Source organism: Mytilus californianus, unplaced genomic scaffold (genome assembly GCF_021869535.1).
Source record: "Mytilus californianus isolate M0D057914Y unplaced genomic scaffold, xbMytCali1.0.p SCAF_3, whole genome shotgun sequence".
NCBI classification, from domain to species: Eukaryota; Metazoa; Mollusca; class Bivalvia; order Mytilida; family Mytilidae; genus Mytilus; species Mytilus californianus.
The window spans coordinates 94,331,007-94,358,882 of NW_026262679.1; the positions used below are offsets into that span (position 1 = coordinate 94,331,007).

A 27,876-nucleotide genomic window follows, 5' to 3' on the forward strand; every position below is an offset into this window, starting at 1 on the left:
GGTATTTCTATGTTCACCGTGTTGTAGTGGTGGACGAGTAGGAAACTGAATGTGACAAATATGATTCACAAATTTCTTTCGATGTTAACAGTTGACAATGAAAATTATGAAATTAAGCACATTATTAATTTCACATACCCATAATGTGAGGCTGTCTTCTAAATACAAGATTCCCACCTTTACAAAACTACCAATATTTTTATATTTATAAATAAATTTATTTGTAAAAATAATTTAAAAGAGATGTGGGGTATACATCAATAAGACAGCAACGCAATGACCAAAATAATCAAAACACATCTATAGGTCAACAGAAAGTCTTTTAAATACACCAAATTGTTGTCTTTACTATATGTCAAGCTCTAAATATTTTTTTAAAGGAAAGAACAAATTTCAAAGATATGCTGTCTAATCAAAATTCTCAAAATAACAAAAAAGATATATCATTTACAGCTACTGATGAGGTTCCCAATTTAGGACATGCAAACTAACATGTAAATATCTTTTAGGTATTTTTTAAATATGTGTATATATATTATTTACCCCTGAATGATCATAATATTATTTATTTTTGAAAATGCAGATAGGCAAGTTCTATTGCAGCAGTACAATCTCTGGTCCATGATACATAAGATAATTAATCATGTGCTGCATCATTATCTTTGCTTTTCCCTTTCTATTATTTACTTGTGGTTCTCTTGCCCTATAGACATCTTTACTGCCATCATCAATACAACCGACTAATTTTAAATCTACATTTATGAGAATGTCAGATTTTCATAAATCAAGTAAGCCATAAAGCAATTTTACAACATGACCGACATCTTCCATCAAGGTTTTCAATGTTATTAAAATAATGGAATTGACCACTATATATCTAATAAAAAATATGTTTGTCTGAAGTTATCAGTAGTATGCTTTATTCCACAACAAATCTGTTAAAACAGGAAATGCCCTGTGATTATAACTGGTCACTGTCTGAAACAGCTCCTTGCCCAATATATGGATAAATAAGAATGTAAGGTGTACCAAAAACCATTTTATTTTTCTAAAAATATTCTCCTCTGTTTTAAATGTAGAATACAAATTGTAACAATATATAAACATGAAAAAACTAACATTGCAAAAAATGTAACAAGCTTTAATAAGAGTAAATATCTTTTATACAAAATGCTCAACAATTCTCCAGTTAATTTAATTAAATGGTTTTCGTTTTGTATCTTTACTGACTTAAATGTTATTTATTTGGAAGGGGGGATGTTAAATTATTATCTCAAAGTAGTTCTGAGACAGAGAACTTTATTTTTTTTTATCTCAAAAATTGAAATCTATACATATAACTAATTTTAGACAGAGAACATTGTATTTGAGATATGTTACATTATAGGATGCAGATCCTGAGGTTTATCTTTTTGTTATATTATATATGTTGTTGGGCTTGAGATTCTATTTCAATAATAAGTATAGTACAGTAGGGCAACAAAATTTGACCTTATATTATTGAAAATATTGAAAAAAATAATGTTAAGGATATGAGGTATAGATCAATGAGACAGCAGCCCAATGACAAAAACAGAAAAAAATCTGTAGGGCAACATTAATGACGGTCTGGATGGGGTTTACACAATAGATAAAAATGTGCCAAATGTACAGAAAAATCAAACAAAAATATAGAATACAGAAAAATAAGGTGAAAAAATTAAGAAAAGAGAATAATGGGGCTCTAAAATATAAAGAATAGAGCATCATGGGCAAATGATATAAAAGAATAGAGAAAAATGACCTAAATATTTAAAGAATAGAGAAAAATGACTTATAATTTAATATATAAAGAATACAGAAATGAAGGACCACTCATCCAGACCCTCATCAATACTTTCTCTTCAGTACAATATCAATATTGAAAATATATATGTTTTTATTAACTTGAATGTTTAAATGACTTAGAATAATTCTGGTAAAAAAAAGAAAACAGGAGTAAATGACAAAAAATATACATAACATTGGTCCAATATAATTGTAGTATTAATTGACTGCATTACATGTAGCTTATTTTGAAAGTAATAAACAGACAGGAATTGTTACATGATCTATTATGAATTAACATTTCAACAATAAGTCATATCTAAATACCTCAACCACAGATCTAATATAAAAATCTCAGAAAATGAGTATTCAAGAAATTATCTGCAAATAACAGCACCTATGTATATTCTACTGTACAAACTATTACAATATCTTGTATTGATCTTTTAATATAAAGTTTGTGGGGGGAAAAACCCATACCAAGAGTATTTAAATGTAGGTCAGGAACAAATTTTAATAAAAAAAAAAATTGCTCCTTGTTGAAGGCCTCCCTGTGACTTTGAGATGAAGAACAGCAATAAAAGCGCCATTCTTTTGCTTTTTGGGTGTTTTTCACTGTTCATGTACTGATTTTGTGTCATGGATGGATACCCCATATCTTTTGTTTTTCATCTATGTCAGTTACTGTATTTTGTGGGGACCATTTTTTGTAGATTATGAAACTATATTTGTATTTATTCCTAAACTAGTGTTTTTTGAGAAATTCTTGTAACAAGCCAATAAGTAGTTTGTATTTTGTTATACATTCACCAAAGAAACATAATAAGCCAATATTTTGGATTTAGTTATCTCCCATGGGTAGAACGGATCAATAACATGTTGCAACTTGTGCAATTTTTAATAAAAATGGTTTCTTGACAAGTATGGTAATGCACACATCGTTTTGTAAATTTTAATATTTGAGTATATGTATATACTATAATCAAATACCCCGACATGAGCATGGATATGATATAAGCAAGTTTAATTCACTGCACTGTGTTGTATGAACTCACAAATACAAGTTCAGAAGATTTCTGGCTAACCAGCCAGTGACTGTAAGGATTCAATTGCAACCTGTGCAATATTAACCACAAAAATATTGTTCCAACGGAAAAAAAGAGGTAAATAATGGAAGACTTTTAAAAGACAAGAAATATTTTGGCAAAAGAAGTAAATACGCATGTATTATTATAATTATGCCTTGTATCCACAAATAGATTTTTTTTTTCAGAACTCTACTTACTGTGTTGTGTTTTATTCCTGTGAATTTCTGAACAAATAAACCCAAATTGTCATATCGTAACTCAGTAAATAGATAAAATATCTGATTAATAGTTGGTTGGCTTATGTCCAGTGGCAAACATTACATGCATATCAAATATTTTACAAAATATTAAATTGATGCAAATCTAGAGGCAAAAGTGCCCCAACTTCTGAAAAGATGCCAAAAGCATATAGAATAAGATAATCCTGCACCTTTATATTTCTCTTTCAAACAATAAAGATATGTTACATATAAAAACTATACAAAAACTGAGATTTCTGATAAAGATAAAATAAAAATGGCACCAAAAACAACACCTAAGGAATGAATAAAAGACTTGAAACTTACATTTAAAAACAAATTTCATGACTCCCATGTGATGTATTGTGTAGTTATGTACATTAATCTCAGTTTTGTAAATCTGCCAGCAGTATATAGTGATATCAATTAATATTTAAGAAAAATGTTTGCAATATATACATAAAAATTCTACCACAATTCCACTTTGAATATGATATTTAGCCACCTGAGATTCTAAAATTTTCAAGATTTGCAGTGCAAAGCTTGCTAAGCATTTCAAAATTTGAAAAAAAAAACATAGTAGTTAAAAATCTTAATCATATGGTAACACTTAATTCTCTATTAATTCAATTCAAAACTTTGTGCGGAGAGTTCCAAATAGATTTAGCAAGAAATCACACTCAACTGTTTAACAATTTGTGGTTTATCCAAAAAATTATCCAACTGGTCAAAACTGGTTTAAAAGCCAGAAGAATTGGAGAAATAAAAACAATTGTTGTGGAATGTTGATTGGAATTAAAAAACAACCAGAATATGACACCATGTCCTGCTCCCACCATCACATTTCCATGTTCACTGAACCATGAAATCTGGGTCAAAACCCTAATTTGGCATATACATCAGTTAACTTTATAATGAACTTTCATGTTGATGTGATCCCAATTTTCTATAACCAAAATTTTAACCTACCTTTAACCAAAACTTCTATCTGATATGGGACGGACAAACAGACACACAGACACAAAACAAACATAATGCCCCTCTTCTATTGTTGGTGGGTTATAATCATAAGAAATTGCAGCAATAGATATAAACTGTAATGTTTAAAAGTAAAACAACTGAAGCATAATAAATGAAGGTAGGAAAACAAAATCTTTTTTTTAAGTTAGTGAATTTTATGTTTAAATGTTTTTGCCTTTTAAATGGTCATATAAATTGTCTGAGTTCCATATTTTTGTACTGTTGTTTGATAAAAAAATCCACAATTTGAATTCAAATCAATTTGATCTTTGAACTTTTACTTTGAAATACTTTTTGGAGTGTGAAAAATATACATATGTGTATCTGAGTGAAGACTAAATGATAACCAAATCTACTACAACATATATGTATTCCAGAAAAACGTGTGATTCACAAAATCAATGATACCATAGTCTTAGTACCAAAGCAGCCTTCTTTTTGAATCTATTTTTAATTCTGTCATCAACTTGTGAAACTGCATTTAGAGATTTGTAGCAATATTGTGCAAATTATAGATATCCCCAACCCTACCTTAGTCATATGTAAAGAAGGTAGACTAAATTACAACATTTACAAACATTTCAATTACAATCATTCTACAATCAGTAAATCAGCTAATTAAGAAAGAATAAAAGTTTCCTGATAGAAAATTTGCATTTGGTAAGGCCATACATCACTTTCTCCTATTATCTCAAAGCATAAGGAGTTCAAAATGATTCTTCAACACACCTGTTGTCTCATTCAAACTGTTTAAATACATGGTCGGTGTGGATAAAAATGTCCCCCTTTGTTATGGAATTTCCCTAACAATATATCATTTGATTATTCATAATTAGAAGCTGAAGCATATAAGGCACTATTTTCCCCCTTATCATTCTATTAATCGTGATTTTTTAAAAGTAAGACAGTGACCACATTTTATATGTTAAGCATATACAAACTAAATTTCACAATTTTCTCAAAAAATGTCCAGTACCTGGTACAAAAATATGTGTATTCTAATTTTGATTTTCTTACAAGTTAAAACTTAAAAACCTTTACTCTTTCTATTCTATATAATAAATACCTTTAACCTTGAAACTTTCATCATATATATAATTTCAGGAGTAAAGGTTTACTTCTTAATTTAGGCTCTTTGATTCAATGTGTAAGTGGCTTTCATTTCTAGTAAAAAATTTTATTTTTTGTGTCATTTTTTTTTATTCCTGTTGCCCAACGTCAACAAATTAAATTTGGCTTTAAACATATACAAAAAGTATTTAATCTCTTCAACTCAATCCAGTTAAAAAGTTGGTCCCTTTGTCCTTATCTGAGGAATAAAATACTTAAAAATCTTATATCAAATTAAAGTTATCAAATCTTCACATCAAGGTATTTTTCCAATTGCTTTTCAAACTCTTTTTAGGAATCTCTCCTTCCAATATACATTTAGATTAAACAGATAACACAGTGTATGATAAAAACAAACGTATATGTAAATGACTAATAAGGACTAGTATTGTGCAGAAATTGCTTTTACAGTAATATATTCTATTAAATATATATAAAATGTGTAAAAATAATTCAGAATGTATTCAATACAATGGAATATAAATATGAGACTAATAAAAACAAACAAGAATTAAATATACAAAAAAATTAGATGCACACAATGTTGTGCAAAGTTTATCCCCACTTGTTGTAAGACAGTGATGAAAAATTTGATGCTTATTGGGTAATATGAAAATCAAAGTATTGTTGAACAGAAAGTAACAGCCCAGCAGATCAGAAAACCACTTTCACCATACAACTCAACATTGTTAAATTTGATACCAAATTAACACATAAGAAGAGCATATGTTACAAAAACAAACAGTGCTCAGTGAGTTTAATAAAAATTCAAAGTTATTAAAGAGAAAGAGACTTCTGGGCAGGTCTCAAAATTAATTACAAGTTTAACTCAACAATATAAAGTTCCTGTACAAATATCAAAAGATTCCTTAATGTAGAAGCTGAAAAAATGTAACAAGTAAAAATAGTTGCTCAGTCAGTGAACATAAAAAAAAAGTATCATCAAACAGGAAGTGACTTACTAGCAGACCTGAAAATTACTTACACAGGACAACTCAACTCAATATAATCCCAAACCAAATATCAAATCATTTCTTACTTCACAAGTTGAGTTATATATTATGAAAATTAAAGAAAAGTAACTAAAAAGACAGGGCCATTGCAGTCAACCAAAAAACTCCTTGAGTGGAGGTATATTAAGTATTTACATGATACAAATAAAAATCACTATGACTCAAATACACTTGTACAAACAAATCAGACAATTTGAAGAACCTAACATGGGAGTAACTCACAAACTATAAGTCCAAGATTGCTGGGGCTGGCAAGTCCAAAGAAGACCATCAAACATCGCAACAGTCTTGGATTAACCAATAGTCAATCACAATAACTATTTATAATAAACTTTTCAGAGGTCATCATCTCACAATAACTATTTATAATAAACTTTTCAGAGGTCATCATCTAACTTTTATATAGACCACCATTAAAGTTTATAGCCTTTTCAAGACTTATTATCCATCAACTTCATAAAATACAATACTTTTGAGTTTTGTTTATTGATATTCCACACCAATTTATAATTAATGCAGAGTCAAAACTTATCTGGCAAGTTTCATTTTTTAACCAAATTTGGCAAGTTCAGGACAGGCACATTTCTTTTTGTCTGATGAAATTCTCAATGATAGATGACAAAAATCTTATAACTACAAATACAATATATATATATAAACAAATAATGTATAAAATGTGATATATGATAACAAGTTATAAATCAAACTCCTTTTTAATGAATGACCCTATCCCTGATATTGCCATCTTGTCTTCTGATCCAGTATCTGTCCTTCAAGCATTCTTGCTAGGAATATCCCAACTAGCTGCAAAATAAAATATATCATTGTCATTCAAAAATGTTTTATGCTACAATCTTCCACTGCTCACATTTGCATATTTGCCAAGTTATGGAATTTTTATGATACTGATGTAAGGCAATGCTTTGTGATACTGTTAAATGAAACAGGACCAAAACAGCCAAATTCTTACTCCCATGTATTAGTACCATATTGAAAATTATGGTAGAGGATAAGAAAATATCTGGAATGTGTATCACTTTACACCTGTACACTGGCGGTAAAACCTTATGTTTTGTCCCCTCCCCTTTTTTGACCTAAAAAATTATTGAATATAAAAAATGAAAATGAAAGAGGACACTGACTAACTTTTAACTATAAGACTATAGATTTTTATGCCCCCTCCCCCCCTGTTTTACTATATAGAGAAGTGTAAATTCACTGAAAATAAAACATAAGGCTCCCAAGATTTTTATTTTAAATGTTTCCTTATTTGTAAATTTTCTTCGTAAAGTTTGTATTGACGATAATTTTTGCTTATATCTATATATTTAATTTTTCAAAATTTTTTGGCAAAATTAAAAAAAGTCATAAAAATTTCATAAAAAGGGTAACAAATTCTTCAGGATTTATACAATTGTTTTTACATATTTCCATTTTTGTAGTTTTAGCATGGCTGATCATCCTTTTTACAGTTTTATTATTATAGTTTTTTAGATAAAAGCCAAAAACATAAAAAAATAATAGCCAAAAACGTCATTTAAAGGCAATAACACCTTCTAGGAGTTGTCTGAAAACTATGGTAAACATAAGAAGTAGGCAAATCTTCACATTTTGAAGATTTTGCTTCTAATAGATTTTCTATATCTATCATGGTTTTCAAGACATTGGACTATTAATGCATTTCACCAATCTGATCTATTGTTAGCCATGGCAGCCATGTTTGCTAAATGGGAGGAACGAAAACAAGCTTATTTTACTGCTTACAATAAGGATCATTCAGCCCTTCTTTGCTTGAAATTGGTGTAGTAGTTTCAAATGAGGATATTTTTTTTAAGTTTACAACCATGACAGACAACAAGTGATGGCAATATCTCACATGGCCCTTAGGGCTAATGTGCTAATGATATATAACACCATTATTAATGTTTTTTCAACCTTTAAAATGAAGGCTTTCATAAAAGGCAAATCATTTGACACAATTTGACAGTGATGTCATTAAAATAACGTCATAAGTGAGATTGTTCAGATTTTTTGATAAAAATAAGTAAATATACGGAACATTTTGGCTAAATTATGTTATGCCAGAAAACAGATAAATACAAAATACTATTACTATGTGAAAATCTTGTAGGACAACAGTTGTGCTTTATATTTCTAAGCCTGTGTAAGCCAAAGTCATGATTTTGCACAATTTTGATATTTTACTGCATTTTCTGTCATTTTGTAGCTATATTACTCATGTTAAGGGTATATTATAAACTGAAACTATAATGTTTCATTAAAATAAACAGATTCAACAGACAGTTTGAAGTACATTTGATTTTTAGGCCAATTTTGTCCCAAATAATGATGTCTCCGTTGACGACCTATATTGAGCTTTGTTGATTTTCAACTTCATTCATTCTTCAGTAAGATTCCATGCTTTACCTTAGTGGCCTACTGGACTATAATTCAAAATTTCTAATTAAATAGAGAAAAAAATCAACTACTATGGATACTATCAGAAGAAAGGTTTACTTAGTTGGGTAAATTCCATCTGGCTTTTTGATCCATAATCTGCCCTTCCAATGCTCTTGATAAGCAGATTCCAAAAATCTACAAATAAATATTCCACATCAAATGTTAAATGCGAGTTCTAACATCTAATTACCCATCAGATATTTAATATTGCTGTATAAGAATAAATTACTCAATTACAATTATTAGAAAATTTTAACTACAAAGTCAGACCATAAACTAACCAGTATCTTATGAATCAAAATATGCAGACATAATAAATTCCAATTATATTTTGGTCTATAGATTTATTAATTAAAATAATAATTATCTGGCACTAGCATTATTCACTTATTCAAAGGTTTTTTCCCTAAAATGCAAGTTAAAAAAATAATGGTAGACGGGGGTCTAAATTAAAATCTTTAGAATTTTTTAGTACTTTGCCAACATATAGTCAATTACATAACAAAATCAGGGGTCACAGACTTTATTCAAGCTACAATGTGTGCAAATTTTTCAGATTTTGTATAGACTATACATTGACAAAACAATTTTGTAAGAATTTAAGAAATCTATATGATCTATAATTTTGAAATAAACTATGAAAAGATAGCCCTTATAATGTGCTTTCAGAAAATAAAAAGAAAAATTATGGACACTGAACTCATTTTCTGGTTAACATTCAATCATTTCTTCTGATACTGGTTGGTTTTATGGTGTAAAAATCTTGGAAAAAATTATCATACAGCAATAATTAAGTATCTGAATATCCTATATGCAGCAACATTTAAGCAACAATTAGTATATTCAAACCCAGTATTCTTTAATTAAGTCATTGCCATGGTTACATATTTTATATACTTTTTCAAAGATATAAACAATTGGTAATGGTTTTTTTGCAGTAGAAGTACAAGGTATTTAACTCTCTTAAAATTTCAGAAACGTGTTTAAAATAAAAAATCTCAATATGTGTTAAATAAGAAAACAAAATCAAATTAAAGCTACTCTAATAATAAGGAGAGTATGTCATTCAAAACATTATTTATGCATCTATTTACTAGATGTGTTTAAAACCACTTTTCATATATTTATACACTATTATGACAGACAACTTTATCAGAGTGAGACACAGGAGTCCTCTAATGAATGAAACACAAGAAGAATATTAGACAAGTTGCAATTAGAATATTATAGATAAAGTTGTCTTAGTTGTAGGAGTTTTCAGTGGCAGATTCAGGCTGGGACCTAAAGGATGTATGCCACTCCTCATTTATATAGCATAAAATAATTCAAATATAAACAGAATATAGCTTTTGTGACTTTGACCTTTCACCTTATGATCTAAAACGGGTAGAAGTATTTCATTCCCCGAAGGCAGATTTTTATACCCATAGGACTAGCTTTTGTGTACCATCCCATCCACATTTTTCATTCAATTTCATTTTATGTTGATTTTACATCCTCGGTTTCAGGATTACATGACCATCTGACATCACATCAGTATAGCTTTTTGGGCTCCTTGGACATAAAAAAACAAACCATCTATCAATCAATCAGATTACATGCCTGGGCTTTTGGTCATAAAACTATACTTATTACTCTGGGCACAAAATTTGTGCACGAACACCAATCCAGTATTTTGATTATTTGATTTCTAAGTCTAAGTACGATAATCATGCTCTAAATTTTCATGACCGCATGCCCTAGTAGGAATTTTTCTGGATCGAAACATCAAAAACAAGAACATTGAAAGTAACACCACCTTAATTAGAACTTGATCTGTGTTTGGTGGAAATAGGCATTGTGTATAAAATTCATAACATTTGGTTGAGGCCAACTAAAGTTAGAGAACAGAAACTAATTTTGGGACGTACTGACAGGGATAAAACTTAATGCCCCTTCTCCAATGGCGGGGGCATCAAAAGTAATATTACACATTTATTAAAACTATGTGAGTAATAACCAGTTTTATTATGTTTCCTTATCTGATGCTTTAACTTAAAATAAATGTTAATGACAGAGAAAATGAAACTCACAATGATGTAAACAAATACAGTTTCAGGTTTGTACATAAAGTTTGATAACAGTATTCATGCTAAATTTTTAAATGCTTAGAATGAGCATATTAGGATGCAGGAAGTTAATCTATGATTAGAAAGTTTTTATCCTCAACCAACTGGATATATAAACTATGGGAAACAACAAAATTGTGCTATATACAACCAAACACAAATATATGGACATATGGCAACTACATGTTACAGAGAAAGTGCTAAGATTTTTTATAAAAACAAATTTAGAACCATAATTCTGTCAAAAATATGTCAACCACAACAACAGGCAAGTCAAACTGTAACTTGATAATTTAGGATGCACCAAAAATCAGTTCAATATTTTCTTTACATTGTTTAAGTCAAAGGGTTACATTAAGCGTTCAAAAGTAAGTAAGCGGAGTTCATCAAAATGCAATCTAACATCAAGAATAATTTCAAAATCAGTAATCACAGCAATAAGTCACCAAAAGTGCAATTTTCATTTAATTTTCTGACCATAACTCATCAATATAATCAATATACATCTAAAAGATAAATACACCAAAATTCAGTTTAATATATAAAAGCATTGCAAACACAATCAGGCCATGTTTAACATCAATTTCTATATACATGGAATTAAATTCTGTAAGAAATTTGTCAAGCAGGATGAAATACAAAATATTAAACTACAGGATAATTAAGTAGAAGAAGTTGGTCCTAGAGATATGGTTTCTGAGCTTTGTATCCATATTTAATACATAACATGTAAGGATGGTACAAATTGGGAAGGTGTTCGAATTCTAAATCCACTAAAAAAGGTACAAGGTATATTTCACTTTTTAATCTTGACATACAGGTGAAGCTAGGAGACCAACAACTGCCATATCAGGTTGCGTGCCAATATTTAAGATTCAGGATAGTATATATCTTCAGCATAAGCAAAAACAATTTTCTTAGATAGTATCAGAGTATATGATAATCCATGCAAAAAAAACATCACATGCAGTCTATTGCCTGCAATTCAATTCATATATATAGTGTATATGCTACATGCCATGCCTTACAAAATGATTAAACAAAATAAAAAAAAAAAAAAATTTTTTTGTTAAAAATATAATTTAATTCAAGTCATTTTTTTTAAGGATGTAAAAATGGTATCTCTGTCATTTTTTTTTAAGTAGGTATGGACAATTGGTTAAATCAAAACTGACTTCCTATTATTGCAAACCAAATGAAACTTTTCCACAGATTCATCTCCTATTGTTCAATCTGTTCAAACTTTTGTCAGTTCTATTGTCCCATTGAATAAATACAATAGTTATTGTTCTCTGTGTTGTTTTTTCACTGCAGCTAGGACCTTTAAATTTCTTCTAAGAGAAATCCATCACTCATTGATTAATTCACCTGAGTAAAAAAATTATCTTCTAAAAGATAAAAATATTTGTTTTACATTAAAAAAACTGCATGTGATTTTGTATTTATTCAATATCAATAATATGTTTTCAATCTGCTCAATGTAAACAGTGGTTCAATTATTAATAAAAGTTGATTTCTGACAAAATTTTCAACATTGTTCCTATTTAAAAATTTTCATTTTTTTGTGTGTTTTGACAAATAAAAACTGGGAAATGATGATGTTAAAATTAAGGCCTTCTCATAATAAATGTATTCTATAACCATAAAAAAAACCAAAAATGCAAATTTCAATAGGAACAATGCTAAAAAATTTGTCAGAAATCAACTTTTTATGATTAAATCAGTATTTATATTGAACAGATTGAAAATATATTATTGATATTGAATAAATACAAAATCACATGCAGTTTTTTTAATGTAAAACATGTATTTTCATCTTTTAGAAGATAATTTTTTTTACTTACCCGGTATGTAAATTAATCAATGAGTGAAAGATTTCTCTAAGAAGCAATTTAAAGGTCCCAGTGAAAAAACTACACAGAGAACAATAACTATTGTATTTTAGATTGAACAATAGGAGATGAATCTGTGGAAAAGTTTCATTTGGTTCGCAATAATAAACAGTTTTATAAACCAAGGATATTTTTAACAGACTATGCCTATGCAGATATGAATTATGAACACAAATTTCTGGTTAGAGATAATAAGAAACTTTCTGGTTATAACTGATTTTAACTGGTTCTGCATTTCTAAGGAACAACATTCAAGGTTTTCCTTGGTCTGAAATTCAAGCAGGAAAAGACAGTTTAGAATGGGAAGGGGGAAGTTGTGAGGCAAGTAAATTTTAGGCATCTTTTATCAAAACATTGACCAAAAGAATTTTTTTCTTAAAATGAAATACTGTAAACAAACTTATTTTCATGGATACTTCTTTTACACTTTTGGCCCTTTCAGCTGATTATTAATGGCAATTTTTATTCACCATTTTCTAACTCTGGACGTGTATTTATGTGAGAGTATATAGGTCCAAGTTAGACATATTTACGACTATTCATATTTGTGGTAGTTTTCTACTCATGAAAAGTTGTGAAATTAATCACCTATAGTTCCCCCCTTTTTTTGTTGTCAGTGAAGGATGTTACATTTTCAAAAGAGGTTAGTTGCAAAAGTTGTAATGGAACAACACTTATATTTTTTTAAAAGCAACCACTTTTTATTGCTTACTCTCTTATCTTTCTTAAAACAATGCTGTTATTGGAAGCTTGAAAACTTAGATGAGATATCTTACAAAAAATAATTTTAACAATTAGCAAATAATCTAGAGTTTCCATGGAAATGACTTAACTAATGCATCTAGGTTTGAATATATACAACTGTCACTACTACATAGTTGCTACCTACCAAAACAAGTCTATGACTTACTACTAATATACCTACCATTGGCAGAAGAATTCCAATACATACACCTCCAACTACTGGTAAATTCTTGGCAGAAAAAACTAGGGATAATATGGCATCCACACAACCCTGAGTGTATATCAGTGATAAATCTCCTGACTAAAAAAATAGATGAGGTTAATAATTGTTCAATAATAAAATAAAAATTTTGTATATTGATGCAGGATTGAATAAATTCAAATTAACACGTCTGAAAAGGACATGTGTAAGAAGCTAGAAATTCATGAGGAAGCCAGAGTACCTGCAGAAAACCACCAATCTTTGACAGGTAAACTGTAATTCCTAGTCAATTAAGATAGGAGTCGTATATACCTGCCATGGGCAAGATTTGAACTCACAACTTTAGTGTTGACAGGCTAGTGATGGCTGTAGATGAAACAATCGCAAGTTGTATAACAACTTCATAAATTTACTCCTTTTATCATGCATGTATATATATGTGCATTTATGAGGTTCAGTTGCTGTAACATTTCCACATAATACAAATTGTACATATAATTTAATTATAACTTATATTTGTTTACTAGAATATTTCTATTGTTGGGAAAGGACCTAACTTGCGTTCATTTCCTTTGTGGCAATTGAGCAAACAAATGTGTTAATCTAATCTGAAATGAATCAATAAACATATAAGTACTTACTGTATCCAAGACATTTCCTCCACACAAAATATTAGTCATACCAGACTGAAATTTAAAAAATATTATTTTAATACACAATCTCCATTCAATTGTTATTAAATGGTTATCTATAGATAAAAATTTATGATACTATAATTTTATGATTTTGCAAAACTCAAAAGTATTTCAATTGCATACATTTGTGTGTAGTTATTAAAAATTTTAGTGAAAAAATTAGGTGACTGATTGTAAGCATCAAAATGGTCATAAGCAGACTCTTTTTCTGACACTCATAATGTCCATAGTAGATGAATGCCCCACTCACAATATAAATTTCTATGTTCAGTGGACCGTGAAATTGGGGTCAAAACTCTAATTTGGCATTAAAATTAGAAAGATCATATTATAGGGAACATGTGTAAACAAGGAATTATTTGAATCTGGAATAATATTTGATATATTATAGGTTTCTGAATAAATGTAGTCAAAGAACTTGAAATTGATTATATGAAAGATTTCTTGCTGTTGTGCAATACACTGTGCTGTTGCGCATTACTTAGTAAATCTGTTGTCAGACTATAAACAAATAAAATCTTACAACTCGAAAATTCATAAAAATCAAAAGGGAGCTTACAAAAATAGATAAAAACAATTTATCAAAGTTTCATAAAATATATGCTGAAAGTTATTGTCCTAAAACTGGAAAATCCCCTTTTTTGTAATGAATAAAACCCCATAAATCGGAAACGCATAGTCTGAAATTTATAAAAATCAAAACGGAGCTCATGTCGATAGAAATAAACAATTCACCAAAGTTTCTTGCAAATTGGTGAAATTGTTTTTGAGTTATTATCTGAAAACTGGAAAATTCCCCCTTTTTTAAATGAATAAAAGCCCAAAACTCGGAAAACGGTAAATTCCGAAAATTTATAAAAAAACGAAAGGGAGCTCACGTCAATAGATATGAACAATTCACAAAAGTTTCATGCAAATTGGTGAAACTTTTTTGAGTTATTGACCGAAAACTGGAAAATCCCCCCTTTTTTAATGAATAAAACCCCAAAACTTGGAAACGGTAAATCCGAAATTTATAAAAAATGAAAGGGAGCTGACGTCAATAGATATAAACAATTCACAAAAGTTTCATGCATATTGGTTAAAGTGTTTTTGAATTAATGTCCGACATGTTGACGACGGACGGACGGACAGACGGTCAACGGTATACCATAATACGTCCAGTAAACGGACGTAGAAAAACATAGGTGGGGCATGAAAATAATGTGGTATAATTGGCAATGAGACAACTCTCCACCAGAAACCAAATGACAGAAGTTAACAGCTATAGGTCACCATCAGTCTTCAACAATGAGCTAAACGTATAGCGCAAAGTCAGCTTTAAAAGGCCCCAAAATGACAAATGTAAAACAATTCAAATAAGAAAACATACGACCTGATTTATGCACAAAATAATGAACAACAAGAATGTGTCCATAGTACATGGATGCCCCACTCGCACTACCATTTTCTATGTTCAGTGGACTGTGAAATCGGGGTCAAAACTTTAATTTGGCATTAAAATTAGAAAGATCATATCATAGGGAACATGTGTACTAAGTTTGATGTTAATTGGACTTCAACTTCATCAAAAACTACCTTGACCAAAAACTTTAACCTGAAGTGGGACAGACGGACGAACAAACGGATGGACAGATGAACAGACGCACAGACTGTAAAACATAATGCCCCTAAGTGGGGCATAAAAAACAAATATGATATACAGCAACAAACGACTAACACTGAATTACAGGCTCCTGACTTGGGACAGGCACATGCAGAATGTGGTGGGGTTAATCTAGTTTGTTGGTGCCTCCCTCTAACCTGGGATAGTGGTACAACAGCACTTCACAAGATCAAACCATACAAAACAAGAAACAAAAAACAAATATGAGAAACTGCAACAAACGACAACCACTGTTCATTATATTAATTTAGCAATAAAAGTATTAACTAAAGCTTAAATTTTAAGACAAATATGCAGCCTATGTACCAAATTCAGTGCTTAACAACCTTTGTCCTCTATGTATGATACTAAAAACCTTATGGGCTTATCCCAAGCCAGGAGCCTATAGAAAAGTGATTGTCCTTAGTTGCTGTCTGTGATAATGGCATTGGTTTAATGCTATTAGCTTAAATCAGGCCATTCATTTTCAAATTGTTTCACCTTTTGTTATCCCAGGGTCTTTGATAGCTTTTAATGAGGTATGGATTTTGCTCATTGGTAGATGCTGTATGGTGTCCTATAATTGTTTACATCCTTGTTATTTGGTCTTTGGTGGATAGCTGTCTCATTGGTAATCATAACTCATCTCCTTATTCACATAGAAACAGAGTTTGTAACCTTGGTTATTAGTATTATCTTTTTTACACATAATCAGTAACCTTATAAGTATCTTGTACTCTGCAACATGAATGTGGTACACTGCATCTAAGGGAATTTGTCAGCAATGTACTGGAGCAGTTGTAATATTGATTGTTATTCCAATCTTTGTATGACTGTACTCCACAGCATTCAAACTGAAAAAAAATATATTTATGCAATCAAATAAGCATCCAGTAGCAGATTCAGATGAGTGCATATAGGGCAAACTACCTCACTCCCCTTTCTTATAACAGAAAAAAAAATTCTTTTTTGGCATAACAAAAAAATACAAAAATTTATCTCTCTATGCTCTGCACTATTTTTACTACTTATATATCTTTATTACCAAAGTCTATATAAACTATAGATACACATTTGAATTACATCAACATCAGAATGGCCTGATTTGATACTATAACAGACAATTACTTCCTATCTTTTGTGGAACCCTGGATCAGCCCCTGACATCCCTGCCTCAGCAATATCACTTTATACAATTTAAATGAAATGTAAAAAAACAAACCTTTACCTTTTAAAGACTCAGGTTTCAATCATATAATAACTATGCGATTACTTTAGCCACTGGTAAATGTATACCGGTATATATTTCATAAAAAAAAGTTTGTACCAACATCAAACAGTTGTCAGATTTGTACAGAACTTTTAGCATTCTAAGTCAAATTGATTTTTTAGTTTTAGCATCAAAATTTCTTGTTTTCCTAGAAATAAATGTTGGTTCCCTTTTAAACTGACCTAAACACAAACTTTAACATACATGTACATGACATATAAACTGTTGAAAAAGAGATATGTCTAACCTGTCTGCACAAAATTCAGAAAAAGACAATCTGATGGACAGCAACATTGCTTATTAATTCAAAGTGGCTGGACCATGATCTAGTGTGCAGGGCCTCGAAATGGTCAACAAACTGAGATGAACAGACAGCAATGTAACTTTATAGATAATATTGTTGTCTTTTGTAAGCAGTTCCTATCAATCTAACTTTAGCAGAAAACTTTACATTGAAAATTGCTTATTAATTCAAAGTCACTGGACCATGACCTAGGGTGCAGGGCCTCAAAATAGTCGTCAAACTGATATGTACTGAAAGTTATGCAACTTCATACAAAATATCATTGATCTATCACAAGTAGGTCCTATCAAACTAACTTAATCAGAAAACTTAACATTGAATGAAAATTGCTAATTAATTCAAAGTCACTGGACCATGAACTAGGGGCAGGGCCTCAAAATAGTTGTCAAATTGATATGTACTGATAGTAATGCAACTTTATATTAAATATCAATAGTCCATCACAAGTACTTCCTATCAAACTAACTCAAGCAGAAATCTTAACAATTGTTGATGCCGTCATCATCGTCGTCTTCGCTGGAAAAGCAATCCCTATGTCTTGCTTTCCGACACACAAGACAATAAACTAAGCAAAAATTTCAAAGTCAATGAGCCATGATGAGGGGGAGGATCCAAATAATTTTCATGGAAATTACACATGCAAATGCAAATACAACTGCATACTACATACCATTGACTTACCATGAGTCATGTTGGTGGATCAGTGGCGGGTCCAGGGGGGGTTTCCGGGGGTTGGAACCCCCCCTTTTTTTTTGACAATTAATGCATTTGAATGGGGACATATAGTTGGAACCCCCCTTTATCCTGTGTTAGGACCCCCCTCTTTTATAAATGGCTGGATCCGCCACTGGTAATCATCTTAAACTGACCTTATCACAAACTTTTACATGTAAACTAACCAAAGTTTCAAAGTCAATAGAACAAGACTGAGGAAACCAGGCCAAATAATCTCAATGGAAATGAAATGTGCCAATACTTATACAACTGCATACCAACTAAAACTGACCTAATCACAAACTTAATACATTGTTGACGACACTGCTGCATCTACCTTCGCCACTGCTGCTGATTGAATCAGTGCGCCCAAGTCTCACTTTTTTTACTTCGTCAAGGTAAAACAAAAATTTTGAGAAATAACACTGAACTACATGGTATCAGAAATCAATAAAATAATTTTATTTTTTCATAACTTACTTACATGACTTAAATTGATATCTTTATTGGACCAAAATATGTGAGAGTCTGGATGGGGTTTACAGAATAGAAAATAATGGACAAAAAAAGAAAATCAAGGGCCAACAAAATGAAGAATAGAGAATAATTGACTAATTGGCCAAACAAATAAAGAATAAACATGATAGAGAATAATGGCATAAAAATTAAATATATAGAAATTATACCCCCTATCTAGACCCTCATATGTAAAATGGTGTCCCTCAAAAAAAAGTGCCCCCAATTTCAGACTTCCATAGTTTTGATGAGTGGAAACCTTCATCCCAAGAGGATCCAACAAAAAATGAAAGTGCTATCCTGGTGACAAGAAAGTCAGGACCAAACTGACATATATATAGATTGATGGAAGGGTCAAAAACATTTTATCCTCCACAACTTAGGAATAACCAGCATTAAATCTTTAAATATATATTTACATTTTCCTGTACCCAGTCAATGACTGCCTGGTCATCTCTGTCATCTTGGTATTTAGTAATCAAACTGTCTTTTAGTACTTTGTGTTTCAGAAAATCATTTACTTTGTCTTTCAAAACAAATGTAGCTACAGCTAGGCCAATCAGAAACAAAAATATGATGATCATAATATAATAATACTGAAAAGAGAAAAAAATATTTTTTTTATAAATACGTTGTACAATGTATTTATTTATCATGTTTATACATGTATATATTAATATAACACTGTTGTACAATAAAGTCATATATGTTACTTTCACTCCTTACATTAATTGATTTTTCTTGACAAAATTCGCAAGCATGTTAAGGCGAGATAATTGTTAACATACTAAATGAACATTCAATTTCAATGACCCTTCCTTAACAGTTTATTTATAATGATTTCATAATAACGGAATAAAATCACAGGATTTTAAAATAAAATAAATTGCTTTGCTGAGCGCAGCTGGATACGACCGCAGATGTCCAACCCTGAAAAGTTGGGGCCAAAATGGACACAATATTCAAGCTTGATACAGGTCTGAATTTGGATTGTAATTAAATTTTTGACACATAATAGGTTTCTGACACAGAATAACTGTAGTCAAAGAATTTCAAATTGGTTATATGCTTTGAATTTATATTCAATTGTTTGCTTTTGTGCAATACACTATGCGAATTGACACTTTTTTTAAATTATCTCAATTGTCCTTTAACCAGAAAAACCCTTGTTTTTCCCCTTTTTTTGCCCCTAATTCCTAAACAGTTGGGACCATAACCCCCAAAATCAATCCCAACCTTCCTTAAGTGGTTATAAACCTTGTGTTAAAATTTTATGATTTCTATTTACTTATACTAAAGTTATTATCCGGAAACCATCTGTCTTCGGACGACGCTTACGACGACAACAACTACAACGTGATACCAATATACGACCAAACATTTTTTTATTTTTGCGGTCGTATAAAAAAGAACATTCTGCAAAATTTTCCTTTATTTAATATGTTACAAAAGAAACGTTTTGAAACAATTGAAACAGATGACAAACATTTGTATTTCGTTATAACTTTACACTTGGTACATTGTATCTTCTATCTCTTTTAATGTCCATGGAACATTGCTGATGGTATCCATAATGATCGAGTGTCTGGGGGAGGGAGTGATTTCAGACTATCTGATATACATCATGTTCCCTTAAGTGTGAATGTTAAATTAATGAAAAGATACCATATTCTGTCTAAATGATGAGTTGTTGTTTATTATGTATGAAATATAAACCCAAAGAAACTATATTTCTATTAATTAAATCTTATTTATGATACAAAAACATTTAACATGTACTGTAAATTCAGAAATTACTGCGTGCATTTATCATTGCGATTTTTGAAGAATGGACAAAAATGCGAGATTAATTATTGTGATTTCAGGAAAATGTGCATAAAGATATATGAATCAGATATCAGAATGTGAGTTCTTATTATTGCGATGCTCACCCAGTCGCATTATTCGCAATAATAAAAACCTCGCAATAATTTCTGAATTTACAGTATAAGATGTCTAAACATGAAAATACAAAAACTTACAATTTTTAATAGCAAAACATTCTCTCTTAAGGCACCAATACAACCACATAAAGATACTATAAATATTGTTATTCCGATTAGAATTAAGACTACAAAAGCTATGGAAACATTTTGTAAGGCATCATCCAGACTTGTTATTCCATGATACTTATTCTTTTCTATGAATGCCCATATTCCTGCTCCTATAAAACCACCACCGATCATCTACAAAATAAAAAAAAAATAAGTATATAATAGGAAGAAACAAGAATATATGTCCATATGACTGACACCTTGCCCTGCTCACACTACATGTATCACATTTTAATGTTCAGTGGAGGCTAAAATCTAATGAAACTCTCATTTAGCATGCATTGTACATATTATTAAGTTCATATCATAACATGCATAATGAACTTCTAATTGATGTGACCAAAACTACCTTAAACCAAAACTTTAACCTGATGCTGGACAGACAGATGATTGAATGTACAGACCTGATAGCATTATAAATACCCCCCTTTCCCTGACAGGTCATAAAAACAATAATTTCAGAATTTACAGTATATATAACATATAATTTTTAGGATTATACCATGTTAGTAAATTTCAAAAAGAATATAACTTTGCCTTTGACCTAATAAAACATATCTCAGGTCCCAGGTTTTTCTTAAGGTAATTTGAACTTTCTCTAAAATCAATGGAATTTGAAAATATTCCTATTTCAAAGGGACACAATTTATGACATAAACATAATGTTGAGTGTACAAAATACATGTATATTGTTAATTGATTAAATGCCTTATTATGTAGTCCATATACTGTGTGTAATGCAACAAGACAAAATTGTGAATAAACATGATAAAAGGTGGATATGAATAAGACATTTGGGTTATATATTAATGTGACCAATAGACAAGAGTTCATACATATATGTATGTAAAGCTCTAAATAACCAAACATTAACATGTACTTTATGTGATCTGAACCATATGAGTCTTCATTCCACTTAACAACTCTTACTAACCCCTGACAACAGTTTTTAAATAAGCCAGAAGGGTATCAGTCATAACTTTGCCGACCGTGCGAGGGATGTATATCCAGTCACAGTCGTTAAAAACTTCCATTTGTTTGTCAGTCATAACAAATTTTCATATCCTTATATTTGTCAGACAAAGAAGTAACTTTATGCATCCTTAAATTTTTCTACCTTTGAAAAAGTTGACACATTAGACAAATTAAACATTTATGTACAAAGTATATACATATAAAATTGAGAATGGAAATGGGGAATGTGTCAAAGAGACAACAACCCGACCAAACAGTAGAAAACAGCTGACGGCCACCAATGGGTCTTCAACACAGCAAGAAAATCCGGAGGCGGGCTTCAGCTGGCCCCTAAATACATATATGAGCACGTGGAAAATGTTACTACTAATTAAAAACAGATTAAATCATTTCAGTATGTTTTACCTAACATTAATTAAGTAATTCTAGAATATTCTTATATATTGAATTTTATATAGTTTTAATCAAAATGCAACAAGCCAAAAGTGTGAATAAATGGCATATATATGAAAGAAAGGAGATATGGAATATATGCTCAGTTGCCAGCAACTAAACCAAGAGAGACATCTAATGGTTAAAATGTTTTTCAACAACAGACAATTAAGTGTGTATTACATATACATGTAGGGGCCTCGGTGGCCGAGTGGTCTAAGTAGTTACTACTGTAATTACTAGCCAGTCAACACTGAGGTTATGAGTTCGAACCCCGCTCGTGCGGGTGCCCTTGACTCCAATCTTAATTGACTAGGATTGTCAGTTTTCCTATCGAAGGTCGGTGGTTTTCTCCGGGCACTCCGGCTTCCTCCACCAATAAAAACTGGCCGCCACGAAATAGCCCAAAAGCAGTGCTTAAAAGTGGCGTTAAAACACCAAAAATCAAATCAAATCATATACATGTATTAAGCTCTGAATTACTATATACATAGACAAATTGTGAACAAATCTTAACAGAGACTAATTATGAAGATCTACCATGTTGCTAAATCTGACCTGTCAACTCGACATCTTATATAAAATTACCTGTGACCTTTGAAAATGTTCCAGAGGGTTTCCTAAATTTGCTTTAAAGTGACCTGGAGATCGATCTGAGGCAATTTTTAAACCTGACCTAAGGGGGTACCCTCCACATGCTAGCCCCTACCATTAACCCCAAATCATTCATTTTGTCCTTAAAGGACCTAAATACTTAGATATAAATCTTACAAAAAAGCTTGAATAACATGTAAATTTAAATCAATATTTTATCAGAATCTTAACAATTATTAAAAAAATACTTTGCACTTTAAAATGATATGACTATATGTACATGTATATATGGAAAAATAAAAGGAAATTCTTTAAGCCTGAATTGATAATTTAGTTTTGGCAGGCTACTTTTAATACATGTATAAAAAATAAGAAGATGTGGTATGATTGTCAATGAGACAACTCTCCGCCAGAGACCAAATGACGCAGAAGTTAGTTATATTTCACATCTTTTCTCTGACACATCATCATGATCATGACCTCATTTAATTTATTACCATGTTTATAATTTCCTTATTCAGGTTATTTATCCCTATATTAAGTTTTCTGTAAGGTGAAATATTTTTTTATAATGTTCAAAGTGAAGATATTACCCTTCATAAACTATGACATATATTAGTTTTACCTGTGTATTATAATATATAACAAAGGATAATTGAAATTCAAATGTATATGAACACCAATAAAGTATAAAAATACATTATAATGTCAATTTTAGTCAAACTGTATACATTAAACTCACAAACTGTAAATTTAACTATGTTCAGTTTTATATTGTTATATATGTATTTTAAACCAAATTTGATAGAAAAATTACAAGAATAGACCATATATCAGTTAGCATTGTACATGTTTGCCATTAAAGAACCCTAAATAAAATGCATTAGGAAATTAAAAAACCATCTCTGTCTTATGCATTATACCATAGCCCCATTCCTTAATCATATTCGGCTCTTCTTTTTGGTCCTTAATAAATGTAAGGGCTATTCCAAGATTAAAAGATTCAGATTCAATATTTCATTAAAATGATGACGGAGGGGGTGAAAGGCAATGCTTAATTATGTGAAAATCTTGTTTTCAAACCTCACTGCCCCTCTTTTATTATAAATATAATTGCCTTCCAACCCCCCACCCCACCAAATAATTCTGAAATAGCCTTAAGGTTGTTTTAGTTCCCCATCATTTGTTAACCTGGATTGTAAATATTTTGACCTCAAGCACTGCTGTTAACATCTTAACAGCTGTCTATATCACTAATTCAGTTAAACGCCAGAATACGTACATGTATATATACAATGTAGCTACATGTATTTATTGTTCCAAATTTGTGTTTTGTTTGTGTCAAATACATTTTTTTCAATTCTTATATTTTCATTTTTTATCTATTTTCTTCAAGGAAATCTATGTTAAAGTGACTAAAATAAAAATTTTAAACTAAAAATAATTTTGCTTGAATAATTTAAAATTGAAAATAAGTCTTGTCTGATGATGTTATGAATGACATGTATATGCTTGTCTTGTGCATTTTGTTTTTTTAATGTTAACACCAAGTATCTCCTGCATATATGGGTACAATGTATCACCATAAAATACAAAAACAAAAATCTCCTTGAAGTCAATGTTATTTCAGTAACTAACATAGAAAATGACATCCAATAAACATCTGCAGGCTGTTTGACATGTATTTTTTGTTGACCTTTGATGATGTTTATCATTTTCTATCAATATTTTGTATGGTTCAGTTGAATAAGAAAATATGTTAATTTACAGACAAATGAGCTTACTTTTCCTTGCGATGAAGTTTACACAATATTTTTTGTTTGTAACTTTTGTGGAATTAACATTAAAAGGTTCAACAAGGCACTTTTCTTAACAATGCACTTTTTTCCCTTCAACGACTTATTTTGAAGGAGACTAAATGTTATGAAAGGTTCCTATTTGAAAGAAATTTCCTTTTCGTGATGATAATAATAATAGTCCTCATAAAATGAACAAGTTTTTATTAATATAACATGTATAAAATTTTGTTAAATGAGGTGGAATTCAGACATTTTCTTTTCATCAGATACACAAAAATCTATAATGAAAGAAACATTCCTGCTAATAATTAACATTTAACCAACAAAAGACTGAGCAAAGAATGTTTTGGAAAAAAGGTTTAGACCTAAGGTCTTCTTTGAAGTCCATTTTCCCATTGGATTTTCCATACAAATATGAAAGTTCAAAAAATAATTAAAAGGAAATTGAATTAGACAGAAATAAACACATCAAACTTATAGAAGACAAAAGTCAAAGTTTTGGGTGTTTTTCTTTCAGGTCCCACATGCTATTGCTTCAGAAAATATAAGAAACTGAGTTAAAATAGGGCTAAAAAATCAAAACAGTAAATGGTAACCTGGACTTAAAAAGAAAAAGTCAATATTCAGTGATATGAAATTCTTGGTCTTTTTAAACCTAGAAATAATTTTTTAGTACATTGATACCAACAAGAAAAGACATAATGAAATAAACAATACATATCAAAATATTTATCTAAAATCAATGTTGCACTTTCAAAAAAAAGGAACCCCAGAAGGATATTAACATCTTGCCTCATATCCTTTGCAGGAATTTAAAAAATATTAAAATCACTGCAGAATCATAGTCTTCAACAACAAACTAATATAGACAGTAAAAAAAATCCTATAATAAATGCCAAGTTGTTAAACCCCCTTTATTTAAAAATGTTGAAGACTGTTTGTTGACATCTCAATGTCTTTTGGTTTTTTGTGTCATCATGGGTTGCTGTTGATGTATATACCACATCTCCTTTGATCATACTATTAAAAGTTATGCTGTCATTGGCACTGCCAGTAGGTTTTTCTATTGTTCTTAGTATTATTGACCCTTCTAATTTTTCCTTATTGTCAATCTTGAATCATTTTGTATTGTAATTTAATGTGTTTATAAAATGCTCACTGTTCCTGAGATTACTTTTTCTGTATAAGAGAATACTTTTTTCCTAGTTATGTAAAGTTGACTTTTGAAAAAAAATAGAAGTTTGGTTTTTGATGATCCTGATTTTTGGGGTATTTGGCTTCCAAAAATTTGGTTCTCCATTATTCAGATATCAGCACAGGAACACTGATGTACGGTTCCACAGCAAACCTTATGCTTGTTCGAGAGACACCCTTCGCACACAATAATAACATACTTTTTTAACAAGACAAAATGCAAGAGAGCATGATATTCCTTTTTAAATTACCATTGTACCAGCCCAGGTACAAAATGTAGTTATCCAAGACCCCTGGCACAGTAAGCCACTGTTCTACAAATCTGGGTCCGTTTGCCCAAAAGCATGTTCACTCCCATTCACGTTCTCCCCCTTTTATGTTCGCACCCTACACATTCGCACCCTTTTTATTGATTTTGTGTTAAATAATTTTTCAATCGTTTTTTGGTTAGTGTATTGCTATAAACATTTTTTGTTCATTGTTTCAAATTAAAGTGACTTTCTTAAAACGATTTTTGTGTTGAATAATTTTTTAATCGTGTTTTTGTTATTGTATTGCTATAAATAAGTTTTGTTCATTGTATCAAAATAAAGTGAAGTTTTTTTGTGTTGAATATTTTCTTAATCGTGTTTTGGTTAGTGTATTGCTATAATTTTTTTTCATTGTTTCAAAATAAAGTGACTTTCTATAAAGGTTTTGTGTGTTGAATATTTTTTAATGTTAAGATACCAAACTGCTATTAAACTCAACAACAATAACATTTTGATCTTTCATTGTTTTTACTCATACCAAGCTAAATACATGCTACAAAATGTAACTACATGCAGAATTTACATCAAAGCTAGTTAAAACAACAATCAAGATTATCAAACACATAATAATAACACCAATGTAGAATTTACATCAAAGCTATTTAAACCAAAAATCACGATTTTCAAACACATAAAAATAACACTAAGTTTAGCTGTGTAAACACCATATTAACAGTAATCATTCATAATTAACATACCGTATAATAATTAATCATCAAATCAATTTAAAACAATATTTCATTTAAAAATTCACGAATTTTTATTTATGAAATTAAATTTTTATTGATGAAAATAAAATCATTTTGATATAAACATCTAAAAATCATCTAATAATTCATCATGTTTTTGAATAAAAAAAGGGTGCGAATGTGTAGGGTGCGAACGGACGCAGGGGACGAACGTGTAGGGTGCCAACATGTATTGGGGGCTAACGGACCTGATACCCTGTTCTACCAACTGAGCTTAAGGTGTACTCTACAAATGTACTTAATGGAAAAGAGTAATTTATCGGTTTATCTAATAGGAAGCACAGCTATATTTCATTGTAGTTGGACTTATTTTTTGTTTTAGAATAATAAAAAAAAAAAAAACTTATACTACAAGTATCGAACCATAAACACCAAATGGAGCCCCAGTGCATTTATCTCATTACACGTGTATGACCACTTTCCAATACTTAACAGTTAATTGTTCAACAGAGCAAGGGGGTGTCAGCCAGAGTGTGTTTCTCGGCTCTTTAAATGTATAGAAGACTTCAAACAGCGAAAAATAACTTACCCAACATAAGAAATTCCAGAAAAATAATGTGTATTTTACACATGGACTGATAAAAGTGTCATCTGTGTTTAAACATCCCATCTTTCACTTTTACGCGGAAATCGAATTCGTGTGATTGTTTATTTTCATTTTATTCCGGAAGTAATCTTGGTGGTAACGCCCACTTTTTATTTTTTAAGGCTCGAAAAGGGGTGTTAGATACGGCGTCACAATTTATTTTTGTAAGCAGAAAAAAATCACATTCGTGTACCTTTTTTTAGACGAAAGCTAGAAATAAAAATAAATATTGAAGAAAAGGAGTTGTGGGTATCATGAATATAAGACCACTTTAATATGCACTATAACTTATACACCAACAACACAATGATGCATTT

At 30.3% G+C, this 27,876-nt stretch overlaps 1 protein-coding gene across 2 annotated transcripts; it reads right to left on the reverse strand.

Annotated features, from left to right (window-relative positions):
* Positions 1-1,021: 1,021 nt before the first annotated feature.
* On the reverse strand, positions 1,022-27,626 carry LOC127735477 (tetraspanin-33-like). 2 transcript variants are annotated; one of them, XM_052245647.1, is made up of 7 exons: positions 27,503-27,626; positions 20,848-21,051; positions 19,246-19,422; positions 16,742-16,876; positions 14,324-14,368; positions 13,662-13,781; positions 1,022-7,080 (listed from the first exon to the last, which is right to left on the reverse strand). In XM_052245647.1, exons 1-7 carry the CDS (start codon positions 27,581-27,583, stop codon positions 7,003-7,005), a joined length of 840 nt encoding a protein of 279 aa, XP_052101607.1. In that variant the 5' UTR covers positions 27,584-27,626; the 3' UTR covers positions 1,022-7,002. The 2 variants fall into 2 exon arrangements, with proteins under 2 accessions (XP_052101607.1, XP_052101605.1); XM_052245645.1 differs by having other exon boundaries at positions 1,022-7,076; positions 13,658-13,781.
* Between the last annotated feature and the right edge of the window lie 250 nt (positions 27,627-27,876).

Coding starts and splice junctions, on each gene's coding strand:
- LOC127735477 (XM_052245647.1), bottom strand. CDS start 27,583: ATGGGATGTTTAAACACAGATGACACTTTTATCAGTCCATGTGTAAAA. Junction 19,423..20,847: donor ATGTTTTGCTATTAAAAATT/GTAAGTTTTTGT, acceptor TTCTCTTTTCAG/TATTATTATATTATGATCAT. Junction 13,782..14,323: donor GAGGAAATGTCTTGGATACA/GTAAGTACTTAT, acceptor CTATTTTTTTAG/TCAGGAGATTTATCACTGAT.